The 14,807-nt window shown below is 38.4% G+C and overlaps 1 protein-coding gene across 6 annotated transcripts in view; it reads left to right on the top strand.

Annotated features, from left to right (window-relative positions):
• DCL4 (dicer-like 4) overlaps positions 1–14,807 on the top strand; it is a 147,962-nt gene that overhangs the window by 1,478 nt on the left and 131,677 nt on the right. For 3 of the 6 annotated variants that reach the window (XR_016103226.1, XM_088957551.1, XM_088957553.1), the window contains exons 3-6: positions 1,387–1,497; positions 3,258–3,398; positions 3,493–3,565; positions 9,075–9,139. Coding sequence is in view for 5 of the 6 variants with exons in the window: in XM_088957551.1 (XP_088813677.1) it covers positions 1,387–1,497; positions 3,258–3,398; positions 3,493–3,565; positions 9,075–9,139 (390 nt within the window). In the remaining variant the exon portion in view is untranslated. Of the gene's footprint in view, positions 1–372; positions 637–1,386; positions 1,498–3,257; positions 3,399–3,492; positions 3,566–9,074; positions 9,140–14,807 lie in introns of those variants that run through there. The other 3 variants (XM_088957552.1, XM_088957554.1, XM_088957555.1) reach the window with 2 other exon arrangements.

Consider the following 14,807-nt stretch of genomic DNA (forward strand, 5'->3'; position numbering starts at 1 on the left):
ATTTCCTGTGTCGACCAACCATCGCATTTGGACCCTCCATCCTGCTGGTAGGTTCTCAACCAAGTCCTTTTTCAAGGCTTTGACAGATGAATAGCATAGCACTTACTTCCCTTCTAAGAAGATTTGGTCCTCTCATATTTTCCCCAGAGTTGGTTTCTTTGTGGTAAAGGTTTGTCGGAGAAGAATAGCACATGTGATCTGATTCAAAACACAAAAGAAGAATCGTGGCAAACTCTTTTATTTATTTATTTATTTATTTTTTTGTGAATGGATAACATTTATTGCAATTTGCAAAAGAAAGCAGGAAAGACATGGCAGACTTTCTATTTTTCCTCATGCTTCCAGGCTTGCAGCTTATGCCTTCATGATGGAGAATTTGCTGGAATCTCCTTTTACACTGTCAAGAATCAAGGAAAGCATGAAACTATTTTCTAAATCTCTTGGGTTATAGCTGGGCTGCTCCGTAGAACATCCTGGATTTCCTATCATCCTATGGCAGTGGAATGGAAGAGAACCTAGCAGAAGAGGGAAGATCTATTGAGATACACAAGCAACTTCAGAGACATAATGGGATGCATTTGGAATGTTTATTTCTATTTTTATTAGAAGTTGATTGGAAACCAGGCATTGCTGCAGGTCAGGCATTGGTGTTGTTTTCAGAACTCTCAAGGATATGTTTTTGATGGTTTATTTTCTCTCCCTTCTACATGAATTGTGGTTGGGCTACAAACTGGGCTTCACTAATTTAGAAGTTAAAGGTGACTCACAGGTTATTGTAGGCTGGATTTGTATGGGGCCTTGGGACCTTTCAGTTATTTCTCCATATTTGAAAACCAACATGATTGGGCAGCAGCTTGAACACCTATTTTAGTGCTGTCTGTAGAATGTAGATAAACAAGTTCCATGGCAGATTCGCTAGCTGGAGGGGGGGGGGGATGGGGGATCCAATAGGCAAGATTTGTATTTGGATTCGTGATCCTTGGATTAGTGGCTGTAATCTTTATTTTGGGGGAGGGTAGGATGATCTGTAGCCCCCAATGGTTTTGATGAGGGTCTTTTCCCACTCTCTTTACCTATTAATGTGCTTTTTGAATTAATAAAATGTCTGCTCTGTTACGGATAAGAAAAAGAAAGGTAGCATTGCTTAACCTTCCTATTGGAGCCTCATGAGGTTATTGTTTGAAGCCCTAAATTTATTATTATTCATGAGGTTATTGTTTTAATCTGCCATGTTTTGGGGAAGGCAGGAGGAGATTAATAGAAATTGTATCTATCTATCTATCAATTGCATACATTGCATATATTTGTCAGTGTTTTGCATTCATTTTTTTTTTGTTTACTCTCTTAGTTAAGTATATCTTACTTGTATTCTTTTTCTCTCTATAGCAAGCGAAGGTCATTGAGGACTCCATTAATTTCAAGGTTGGTAGCTATTTTAGCAACTCAAGGCGTTTGAAGAGCCACCTTGAATGGGAAAAGGAGACTGAGCAGTATGAGGTTGGCCATGCTGTTTCTTTCTTTAGGGGATGTAACTTTTGCCATGTTTTGTTTTTTTTTGATGAATAATAATAAATTTATTAATTCAGAAGCTGATTTAGAGTTGTGAATTCATACAACATACCAGGGAGAGGCACAAGCTGCAGCCCCTCCTTGAATCTTACAAGTAAACTAGGAAAGAAATACAGGAATCACAGCTGAGCCTAAAACAATTCTTCCCTATTTACCCCTTGCTTGGCTAACACACCTGACAAAGTATTTGCTGATCTCCTCACCCACTGTACAGTGACCAACATATTCCTTGTCATCTGACTGAATTTCTTCATTTCATTCTTGTAGCGCCATATAGCATCTTCAGGATTTTTCAACCAACCCACCACCGCTTTGGAATCCCCTTCGATTATTAGGTGCTGTACCCCCATCTGGTTTGCAAATTGCACCCCTTGTACAGCAGCTAATAGCTCTGCCCTGATAGAGTCCCCAACTCCTAAGGGACCTGAGTAGAGCTACAAAATCTCTCCCTTCTCATTTCTCAAAACACCCACCATTCCGGATAATCCTGGATTACCCATGTTACTTCCATTAAAGTTCAACTTCAGTGTGCCTTCAGATGGAGGAGACCAACTTTTGCCTTGCTTTGTTGGATGATCTTGAATTCACTACTCTTCATGGATGTGAAACTTGATTTGTATTGGAGAATAAGTTTGGCATTGCAATAAACTGTATGGGGAAAGAAGGGGGAGGGTGGGAGGTTAAGCATGATCGTTGCTTTTTTTTTGTTTTTTTTTTTATTGGCAGCTTTCAGCTGTATTAATTTATACTGTGTAATATGTACTGGTATAATGTTACATAATGGAAACCCTTTAGCCATCCTCAGCTACCTATTCCCTTTACACCCCATGTTAGTGATAATATTTGCAAAGGCTGTATTCTGTATTTGAAGTTCTTCATTGATCACCCTCCAATACAGCTGGTCTCTGTTGACTTCTTGTTTGGTTAAGGCATCTCTGTTAGTCCATTTGTTTCTTTGGGCTCTTATTTCTTGTGCCACCTTCCTAGTTTCTATTATTATATGCTGAATTGCTGATTCTGCCATGGACCTAGCTCTTGATTAAACAGTTCAACACAATAATAATTTCCCCCAAGGTATCTCTGAAATTTTGTTACTTACCCACTTTGTGTCCTTGGAGTGAAGCTAATAATTCAGCTTTTAGAGTGTAAACATGGTAAGTAACAGTGAGCAGCAATGGAAGACAGCAACAGGAAAAGTGAGAAGAGAAAGAAGAAGAGAGAAAGGAAAACATAAGGTTGGAGAGAAAAGGAGAAAGGGATGAACTGATTAGGAGAGAATTAGAAGGTTCTAAACCTCCTATAGCACTTGGCTCACTATTTATATTAACTTAATAAAAGAAGGTTTACATAGACTCCCCTGTTTATGATAAATTGTGGACAGGAGTGTCATTATAAAGGATGAAATGTCTAAACTACCCTGCCATCCATATACATTAGATATCACTAATGTCAGCAACTAAGAAACTATGATATCTCTAAGCTTTTATTAATTTCCCAAATTGATTTTGCTGAGTGAAGTATATTGCTTCTTGCCTTGCATATTCTGTATTGTTCCTGGGATTTTTCTATGTAATGTTTTGAATAAACAATATTTGTCTTTAATAATGTAAACCACTTTGTTCAATGTAGCAATCCCTTTTGATTTACAGCCCTCTGTAACTCTGTTTATGCTGGGTTGTTCTGTATAGGTACTTGTTATGACCCCTCAAATACTTATCCGCAATTTACATCATTGCTTCATGCGAATGGAGCTAATTGAACTTTTGATATTTGATGAATGTCATCATGCACAAGCTACAAGCAGTCATCCTTATGCACAAATCATGAAGGTAGATGCAATTTCAAACTGAGCTTTCTAATATTCCTGTCTGTCTTTTTCTTTAGTTTGATTTCTTGACATAGGTTCTATTGGTAATTGTACAGGAGTTCTATTATGCTACTTCCATGAAACGCCCACGTATATTTGGTATGACTGCATCTCCTGTTGTAGGGAAAGGTAACAATTCTGCCTTAGTTAAAATTTATTGGCATGGCTCAGTCTTAACTGTTAACCACCTCAATATATAATTTACTCTAAGCTCTTCAATTTTCCCCTGTTGTTAGTGATGCTTTCCCTTATTAATAAGTCTACCTGGACTTTGAACGATCAAGAGAAGGGACAAGAAAATGAAATACATAGACACATAGAGACAATAAGTTAGTATTCAATTTTGAAACCAGGAACATAGAAGCAAGAGTCAAACCATTGACTACTCTAACATTCCCTTCCTAAAGATGGGTGCAAGAGATCTGTTTGCAATGGACACTTAGTCCCTTTTTGAGCACAAGGAATATAATGAAACAGAAAAGGCAAGCTGGTCATATGGTCTGAGGCTCCTAAGTATGTTTGTGATAGGAATTGATCAGCACCCTTGAAGATTTATTCTAGAAAGAAGAAAGCCTTACAACAAGTCCTGATATGGCATAGTGATGGTACTTGGGATCTGGACTGAGTTGGACATCGAGGGTATTATTGTTATTTTACAATTTTTCTGTAGGGTGATAGGGTCCAACAATAGGGTTTGGTTGTCTATTTATAGTTTGTTTATGTTTAAACCAGCGTCATTGCATAAGTAGGATTACAGTTTTTGAGTTTTATTTGAATTGAAATAGGATATGATGGCTTAGTTTGAGTCCTACTAGGATTATTGAGTCTAACAGTTTGACTCCTAGGATTATTATGAGTTTAGAGTCTATAAATATGTATGGACATTTTACACACAGAGAAATGGAGTTTATTGAGTTTTCTTCAGCTTATTGCTAATTATGGTGAGTGATTCCCATACCTTAGAGTGATTATAGGCACCCTGTGAGTGATTTGGAGTTTAGTATAAATATGTATGGACATTTTACACAAAGAGCAATGGAGTTTGAGTTTTCTTCAGCTTATTGCTAATTATTTATTTGATCAATAACAGAATTTCATTAGATTCATAAAAAATAGGTACAACAATCTAAAGAGAGTTAAAAAGACTTAACTCTCTACAAGAGAGCAAAAGCTTATTGCTAATTATGATGAGTGATTCCCATACCCTAGAGTGGTTCTAGGCACTCCGTGAGTGATCTCAGGTATTTTCTCTTCTCGCTCTCTCTCTCTCTCTCCCTATTTTCTTTCTTATTCCTTCAAGAAGCCATTAAATCCATCAACAGACATAAATTTCTGATCAAAGAAGACCATTCAACATTCTCTAAGGACTAGAATTGAGCTGGTCCTACATCAGTTTGACTACCTGTGACTGAAGCATGATTGGTAGTAGCAGCACAATTACCTGTATGGGCAAAGGCAATTGATCCTCCAGTAGATGTACTTCTAGCTGCACTCTTCTAATGACTTAAATGGGTACTATACCTTTCAAATTCTGCTTTGATAGCAGCAAATGTCTCTAGAGAGGGAATTCCAGGTGGAACAGCTGTAGATGCAGTCTCATCAGATGATTTAGTGGCTATCTTAGCATTGCCCTTTTGATTACCTTTGAATCTGGTAGGATTTAAGTGTGTATGAAGCTTCCCTTATACTTTGTGTGCTTAGGCATCCTACAACACTCACACACAACTTCTTTTCCTTCCCAACACAATCACCAGTACTCAGCTGAAAAGACTTAGTAGTAGCTGCATGTACAACTGATCTCTTGGAGCCTATAGCATCATCTTCCTTCTGCACTCCTTGCCATGAACTAGAGAGTAACCCTGGTATAATGCCAAATCCCTACATGTAAGAATGTGTTGCCTGGCAATGTCATTATCTTGGTTCAGTCCAACCAAAGACTCAAATGTCCTCTGTATCTCCTATAACTTGATATAGTTCTTTCCATCCTCCTTGGCTATCCATTGTACAATCTCCAAGTGATCAATAACCTATCAAAAAGACAAGACTGTAGAGTAGAGAAATACAAGGCTAAGGACATAAGGGCATTATTGATCCAAAAGAAAATAATAAACAAAACAAGGGTAAGGACATAAGGGCATTCTAGGTTTGTTTTTCTTGGGTGGGGAGGAGTTTGCAAAGGAAGCATTTAAGTCTGTGCAAGAAAGAAATGGGGAGAATGATAATAAAGAGGAGTCAGTGGTTGACTGCAACTCAAGTAAACTAGTTCTTCAAGGGATGAAAGAGCCGATTCGAGGAGGCGAGAATGGAATCAAGGAAAAGGAAGAAGAATTGGAGGAGGTGGAGGGGTCAGATTTTGAACTTCACACCTTCCCAATTGAAGAATTGGAAAAGGAAAAGGAAGAAGAATTGGAGTAAACTATAAAAATATCTCATGTGTGCACCTTTAAAAATATCTGCACATGTTAGATTTTTTTTTTTGAGAAAAGGTAAAGTATCAATGTATTAGTATGAAGAAAAAATGTAAAGGAAGATGATGTACTCAGGAAACAAGACATACTGTTCCCTCTAACATTGAGCCCCACCCTGCTTTACAAAAAGATTATACAGGATTCAAACTCTACACCCTTAAACAACCTGTGACCAGCCAACCAAGAGAACATCTTTCCCAAAATTTTCTGAAAGATAGAATCAGCAGTACTTGTCTTGTTCTTGAAGACTCGAACATTTCTTTCTTGCCAAAGGCACCAGAAAACCACCGCTGGGGTCATATTCTAGATTGATTTTCCACTTTTACTCAGCTCTTCCACCCTCTAACCCTTCACAAATTCCTCTACTGATCCGGGGCAGAAACTTTGTACTTGAAACAAGTGTGAAATTCTGTTCCAAATCCCAGAGGAGAATCTGCAGTGCAGTAGAAGGTGATCCACTGTTTCCAAACTGTCCATCACATAGCACACAACTAGCTGAGTCCAGAGCAGCACCTTTCCCGACAAGGTTGTCCCTTAGAATTCTATTGAGATAAGCTGTTCAAACAAAGAAAGAAATTTTTGAAGGCACATTTTTACACCGGAAGATATGAGCTGGGACTGAGAGTCCTTCACTGTGCAAGGCCTTATCAAAGGATTTAACTGTGAATCTTCCAGTTTCTTCTGTCAGACCTAGCAACCTCCACCTGTGTACTATACAAAAGCTGCAGTAGCTCTATGCATTCATCCACTTCCCAATCGTTGAAATTCCTCCTGAACTTTGGGGTCCAGACCATGCTATCATCTTGGACAGGGACCTCTCCCCACACTAAACATCCTTCCAAATTTTGACTCGCTCCCCATTTCATATTTTGAACTTCACACCTTTTGCAAACAAATTGTAGGCCTTTTCAATTCCTTTCCAAATTGAACACCCACAGGACTGATTTGAAGCTCCTAGATTCCATCCAAAATTCCTATCTCCATATCTGGCCTGTAGCACTCTTGTCCACAGCAAGGCATAAGTCTTGTACTGAGATTTAGTTTGAAAAACTAGATATAAACACATAATATAAGCATATTACATGGGATACCAATACCTGTATCTGCGTCCAGAATTTTAGGAAATGAAAAGCCATATCCCCATTTCATGTATCCATGTCCGTGTCCATACTGTTTCTGGGCATCATAGCTCAGGAGAAGGTTGATTCAGTCCCATTACTTAGTTTGATTTTGTTATCTTTAGGAAATCCTAAAGTTATTCTGACCAGAAACATAGGGTTTGTTTTTCTTAGGTCTGGGAGTTGAAGTTGAAACTATGGTGATTTCTTAGGTCCAGGAGTTGAAATTGAAACCAAGGATCAAAATATCACAACGTATCAGGGCATATTGGCTGATACGTATTATATCGGGGCCCTCCGTTGCTCCCCTACACTTAGTGTTTCGGGTCCCACCTATTTCATGGGGTAGACAGGCCTTGAACCGACCCCCCTGAACCAATTTCAAAGAAAAAAACTAAAAAAAATGAGAGCTTCGGTACAGGCCGATACACCCCATCCGGCATATCGGACTGTATCGATATTTTGAACCTTGGTTGAAACATTTTAGGACCAGTATCACATGGACTTTCTTAAATGGATCTAAGTGTCCATGTTGGGCAAGTGACGGGTTCCACCGTCCTATCAATCCTTGATTCAACAATTCTACATTCTCCTTGCTTATTTGACATAAATGAATATTTAAAATGATTAATTCCATCTTTTTTTATAACATGCTTCTAGGTGCTAAATGAAATTGGCCTCTATAGATAGTCATTCTTCTTGTAGGCACGAACCACATAGAAAGGCAAAATAATGTATTTATTATCTAGCTCCTCTTTTTGACTCATTTTATGATTTTATCCATTAGCTCCAGCAAAACTGGGGAAGCTTCAAGTTTTTCAAGGAGAAATAAATACTCATTAATGTGTAATTAATTGAATTAGTAAGATATGTTGGGTTAGTAAGCTCTTGCTTGCCTCAAGTTTCTTAAAGGATACTAGACATAGGGCTGCAAATAAGTTAGATTAGATCTGATTCTAATCCGAATCCAATCCAACAAGATTGGCCGTAACAAATCAGATTGGATATCTCCCTTGACCGTAACAAATCAGATTGGGTCGAAAAGTCGATCCGTTTAGTTAATGGAATTGGCCTCTATACCCCGGCCCGATCTGCCACAACCCGATCCAATCTGTCAGTTATAAAATATTATATATTATTTAATATTATATTATATAAATAATAAAATATAAATAATAAAATAAATATGTTACTTATATTATATCATACTTTTTTTATTACAATTCTAATCAAATCGGATTTGAATCGTAAATCCAATAGGATATTTGAATTCAAATTTGAACTATACTCTTGAAAACCTAGGGATTCTTAATCGTATTTGGATGGGTCAGATTTCTTATCGGATCAGATCGGATATATCCTTTACTGATTCCAATCCGATCCGTTTACAGCCCCAACTAGACATCTCCACTTGTATTTATCTCATTCTTCCTATTCTTTATGAATAAAATTAACCATTTTTTGATGAGTACGAATAAAATTAACTGTTACAAATTACAAGAAAGTAGGCATTCATTTATTTCTCTACTATATACCCTCCCTTGTTTCATTGGGAAGGCCATCTTTTTTCTTTTCTTGATAAGATGTTTAATCTTAACAATTTGTTATTCTGTTGATAAAATGTTGAAATTTAGATAGCCAGTCAATGGAAATTGGAGAAGCTAGACCTTTGGGATCAGATCTGAAGATCTTGTTCAAATAGGACCAAAGTTCAACAAACTTAGTGGCTAACTTTTAGATATGGAAAGATCTTTGCAATCTTTGGGAGCTACGCATTCAATATAGTGGATTTATTAGCTTATTTTGAGTTTGTAATCCTTTCTATCATTCTGTTGCTTATGTTTAAATAGATCTCCTTGATATTATTATTGATGAAAAAACTGTCAATTAAAACCACTAAGAAGGACTTTTGGAGTGCATGGTATTTTTTCTTGGTGAAGAATTTTCCAAGAGACACTTTATTGCAAACTATTTATTTTGGGCATTGATGGATGGTGCTTTGCTTTTAATTTTTTTGTGCACTTTGTCTTTTTAATGGGGCTGTTCTTTTAGGTGCATCAGATCAAGTTAATTTACCAAAATGCATCAATAGTCTTGAGAAGTTACTTGATGCAAAGGTGAGTGGACCACTGCTAGTCTGTGACAAGCTTTGTTTCTATATTTTTGTATTCATTTTCCTTTTTTTTTCTTGATAGATGTCTTTTACAATTGTAAATAACACTCAGTTGTTGTATAAAGTATGTAGATACAGAGTGGAGAGAAGAGAAGAGAAAAGAATAAGAAAATAATGATGAGAACCTGACAAAACATAAATTTAATTAAAACATAACTTATGATAAATTGTCATAAATGCCTTCATGGGCATACTACAGTTTTTTACACTCCCCCGTAAGCTGGGGCATATATGTCACTACAACCACCCTTGTTATAAATGTAGCCATTCTTCCTTGGATTAACCCTTTAGTAAACAAATCAGCCATCAAGAACCATTTTTCTTTCACAAGAACCTTTTTCTTTCATCACCAAGAACCTTTTTCTCTCATAAAATGGTGTTCTACTTCTACAAGCTTGGTTCTCTTAAAAAAATTGAGTTTGATGCAATATGGACAGAAGCCTGGTTAAAGTCACAATACAACTTCATGGGTGCTGCCATAGGATTCCTATTGAAGTAGGTTCCTCATCTCATCCAAATCAACTTAAAAGCCGTATGGGCCATAGCATTCAGCTTCAACACTGCTTCTTTCTACCATGTTCTTCCAAGCAACCAGATTGCCTCTTGGAGAGGTACAATTCGCTGTGGTCGATATCTTGTCATCCATAGAGATTGCCCAATATGCATCATTATATCCCTCGACCTCTAGGTAACCATTAACTATGTACAATACACCATGCCCGGAAATGCCTTTCAAGTATCACATGATTATCATAAAATCATCCTGGTGAGGAATACATGGTTTCTACATAAACTTATTACTTGCCACATTGATAGTAAAGGTGATATCTGGGCTTGTGATAGTTACAAAACAACCTATACTTGCTTGGATCATTAAATAGTCACCCTTATCACTACTCAACTTTGTGTTAGGTTCCATGTTCTTTTTATTTCTAATAATATATTTTCTTTATTTATCTTCAAAGAGAAAAATAATAGGGAAAGGAGAGTGGAGAAACTCGGATCTGCCTGCCCTTATTATTTTCACGTAGTTATATCATTGCAAGGAATCCACACGTCTCATGCATGGCTCTCCTCGCTGTTGATGTGTCTTCTTTGTATAACTGTAACGAACTGGAAGGCGTGGAGCTTCCTGACTCTGGGATATAGGCTGCTGCTGTTGCTGGACCTTGGGCCTGGTTCTGTAGAGAAGATGGGCCGAATGGCCCATAGGCTGTTTATTCTTTCTTATTGTTTATGTTCTTTTCTGTAATGGGCCTTATTCCGGGCCCATCCTTTCTATGTGTTGTTCTTTGTAATTTCTTGCCCAAATAAGGGCTTCCTTGTAATTATTCAAATTTATCTTAATAAAACAGTGTTAGGGTGCTGAGAGGGAGTAATGTTCGAAACTCTCACTCTCAAAACCCTCATTGCCGAACTCTCAAGGTCTGTTTTCTCAGTTTTCTTCATGGTATCAGAGTAGGCCTGAACTTCAGTGTTCTAGGGTTGGAAGCTTCAGCTCGTGTTGCCTGATTCTTGGAGGTCATTGGAAGGTGCCCAAGACTCAAATCTCTTGGAGAAGGGGTTCGGTGGCCAGGAAGAATCAGAGAAAAAAAGGGAAACAACTTGGTTTCTAATTTGAAGCTTAAATATTGTAAGTTGTGCTCAGATTTCTGGTTATTTTTCTGTGTTTGGACTATTGAAGTGTCCGAAATTTCTGGGTTGTTTCTGTACAACTATTCGACTGTCTTTTAATTTGGTTTAACCTAGATATTTTTGGGTTGTTTTCACTCCTTTTTGGACTGTCAAAACTGCCGAAACATTCTTGGTTTCAGTGTTGCAAATTGTTGCTTCTTTTTGGCTGTGTTTTGGGGGCCTGTATGGACTGTTCTTGAAACTTTTTTCACCTTTGATAGTGGGGTCTTCTCTATTGTCGACACTGTGTTTGTAAAAAGGCCTCTTCATCAATATGGACTGGTATTTACTCTTCGTGATTACTTTTTGGTGATTACCTTGAAGTCCCTGATTAGAAAAGGAACTTCGATTGAGTGCACTGTGCTTAGAAGTTTTCTGATTACTTCTTGAAGGCCGAACCAAGGTTCTACTTCAGTCTTGGTTCTTGCAACTTCCGGGTGTAGTTTGGCCTTGTGTATTGCTGTTTTGAGGTTGGTTGAACTCAGTCCTTGCTCATCCTCATTCGGTACACTTGTAGAAGACATCTGAAATCATATTTGAAGTGTTTACATGATGAACGTAGAATTTGAAAACAAGATTGGTGCTGGATATGGACCGGTTCAAGGGAGTCCAGGTGATTCTTTATTGACTGTGACCACAGTTAAACTAGATAGAACTAATTATTTGGCATGGTCACAATCGGTAAAGATTCATATATGCAGTAGAGGAAAGTGGGGGTTTATTTCCGGGAGCAAGAAGGTTCCCCCAGAAGATGATCCATCCTACGAGAAGTGGATGCAAGAAAATTACACTGTCATTGGGTGGCTTGTGAACTCAATGCAACCACAAATTAGCCAATACTACCTATGGATGAATTCAACAAAGGAAATTTGGTACAATGTTGTAGAAACCTATTCCCAAAAACTAAATGTGGCTAGAGCCTATAAATTGAGAAGTGATGTGAAGAATTTAAGGCAAGGGGAGAAACCTTTAGCTGTATACTTCTCAACCCTTAAGTCTCTGTGGAAAGAAATTGACCTAATAGAAGCTGTAACTTGGGGCACCACCAATGATGCAGAGACTTACAGAAAACTAGTTGAAAGGAACAGGGTGTTTGAGTTCTTAACCGTACTATACCCAGAATATGATATCACAAAACAGAATATTCTTTCCAAGGAGAGTGTCTCATTGTCACAAGCTTATGCTTTGGTGAGCAGTGAAGAGAGCAGAAGGGCTTTTCAGGTTCAAGGGGCTGGTATTAGTGATCACTTTGCGAATATGGGGGTTAAACCCAAAGGTGTTGGGACATCTAGTGGCTTAGGAAAGAAAGAAGTTGTATGTGAATACTGCAAGAAGCCGAAGCACACCAAAGTGTTGGAAATTACATCTTGATCTTGTTCCCATTCGATTTCAGAAAAAAACATGATAGTAAAAGGACAGGAAGCGCAAATGTGGCTGCTGGGCCAGATAGTGATAAGTACTATACTGAAGAGATGTCTGCTTGTGCACAGTTGGCAGCCATGAAAGCAGAATATGAAAAGTTTGGGAAGATGATCAGTCATCTAGAGGATGTGACTTATTCTTCCAACCCTTCAGGAAATTCAGCTTCTTCTGCATTTGCTCATTCAGGTATAAGGGCCTCTGCCAATCATGCAACCACTTCAGGTAATCTTAAGATCCCTTGGATTATTGACTCAGGTGCTTCTGATCATATGACCAACCTTTCTTCCTTGTTTGCTTCATATGACTTGTTTCCTGGACGTGATAAAATCACTTTAGCTGATGGTTCACTTGCCCCTATTTCTAGCAAGGGAACCATCAATGCTACATATTCATTGTTCCTACCTTCTGCGCTTCATGTACCTAGACTAAATACGAATTTGTTGTCTGTGAGTAGTTTAACCAAGTCACTAAACTGTTGTGTAACTTTCTTTCCTTCCTACTGTGTTTTTCAGGATCTGGAGTCTCAAAAGGTGATTGGGAGTGGCCATGAGGTGAACGGAATATACCTGCTTGATACTCCGGGACAATGCACTGATCATCATGGGAATGTTGTTTTCGGGTCTGTTTCTTCAGAGTCTATTAGTCGGATTATGTTGTGTCATCGTCGTTTGGGTCATCTGTCTTTTTCTGCATCGAGTCATCTATTCCCTGAACTGTTTAAGGGAATTAGTTTGTCCAGTCTTCATTGTGAATCTTGTGAGTTATCAAAGCATTGTAGAAACAATTATCCTTTGAGCAATAAAAGATCTTCTTTTCCTTTTAATATTATGCACTCTGATGTGTGGGGGCCTTACCCTTACCCTCCATGGGTGGCTACAAATATTTTATATTGTTTATTGATGACTTTTCTCGGTTTACTTGGATATTTTTGATAAAATCTCGTGATGAAGTTCCAAGACTTGTAAGACAATTCCATGAATTTGTTCTAACCCAATTTGATACCAGGATTAAAATTTTCAGATCTGACAATGCAAAAGAATATTTTGAGAAGAACCTATCCTGCTATCTCTCTGACATGGGGGTTATTCATCAGAGCTCCTGTGTTAGGACCCCAGAATAGAATGGAGTTGCTGAGAAAAAATAGGCATATTGTTGAAGTTGCAAGGAGTATCTTATTTGCCTCACATGTTCATACAAGGTTTTGGGGTGACGCCGTTCTCACAGCCACCTACCTTATAAACCGTATGCCATCAAGGGTTTTAGGGTTTAAGTCTCCCTTCAATCTCCTTCATCCGGACAAGGATTTTTTTCCTATTCCTCTTCGTGTCTTTGGCTGCACCTGTTATGCACATGTTCCAAGTGTCCAAAGGCATAAATTTGAACCCAAAGCCCACAAGTGTATCTTCCTTGGTTATTCCCCCACACAAAAGGGTTATTATTGTTTTGATCCAAAGACCAGCTCTCGGTATGTCTCAATGGATGTCACCTTTGATGAGATTTCTCCCTTTTATGGTTCCTCTCCGGATGGACATTGTCCATAGGGGGAGGATTTGTCACAGGTGTTTGCTCTTCCTCTTCCTGTCCCAGTTGAGTCTTTTGATGAGTCTGCTTCTCCTTCGAATGAATCAAGGGCGGATCAGTCGTTCCATTCTCCCTGTCCTAGTGTTCTTCCATCTTTACCTCCTCGTCTTGTCCTCAATCCCAAGGTGTATCAAAGGCAAAGATCCAGAAATGTGCAGATTGTTTCTCCTACAACACATGAGCCTCCTACACTTCCAGTCACAGAAGAGACAACAGGTACTAGTTCAGCACCTTTGGATTCATCCTTCCCCGACCTTGATATTCCCATTGCTGTTAGAAAAGGAAAACGGAAGTGCACTGCACATTGCATTTCCAAGCACCTTTCTTACAGTTTGCTTTCACCTTCATATTTTGCCTATCTCTCTTCTGTTGCTTCTCATCCTATTCCCAGGTCTGTGTCAGAAGCTCTTAAGATTCCAGAATGGAGGGATGCTATGAAATCTGAAATTGATGCCCTACACAAGAATGACACATGGGAAGTGATGGATTTGCCTAAAGGGAAGGATCCTATTGGTTGCAAGTGGGTCTTTACTATCAAATACTGAGCTGATGGTACCATTGAAAGGTACAAGGCCAGGCTGGTTGCAAAAGGCTATACACAGACATATGGGATTGATTATTTAGAGACTTTTGCACCTGTTGCCAAGATGACATCTGTGAGGGTTCTTCTATCTTTAGCTGCTCACTTTGACTGGCCCCTTTATCAATTGGATGTGAAGAATGCATTTCTGAATGGTGAATTACATGAGGAGGTTTACATGTCTCTTCCTCCAGGGATGTATGGAACTGATATAAAAGGGAAGATATGCAGACTGAAGAAATCTCTTTATGGACTAAAACAGTCCCCTAGAGCATGGTTTGAGAGATTTAGAACAGCACTTGTTAACTTTGGTTATGTGCAGACACAGTCCGATCATACTCTTTTTGTGAAGAGG

The sequence above is a fragment of the Nelumbo lutea genome, chromosome 8, assembly GCF_056320005.1.
Source record: "Nelumbo lutea isolate HS-2025 chromosome 8, American lotus-T2T, whole genome shotgun sequence".
NCBI classification, from domain to species: Eukaryota; Viridiplantae; Streptophyta; class Magnoliopsida; order Proteales; family Nelumbonaceae; genus Nelumbo; species Nelumbo lutea.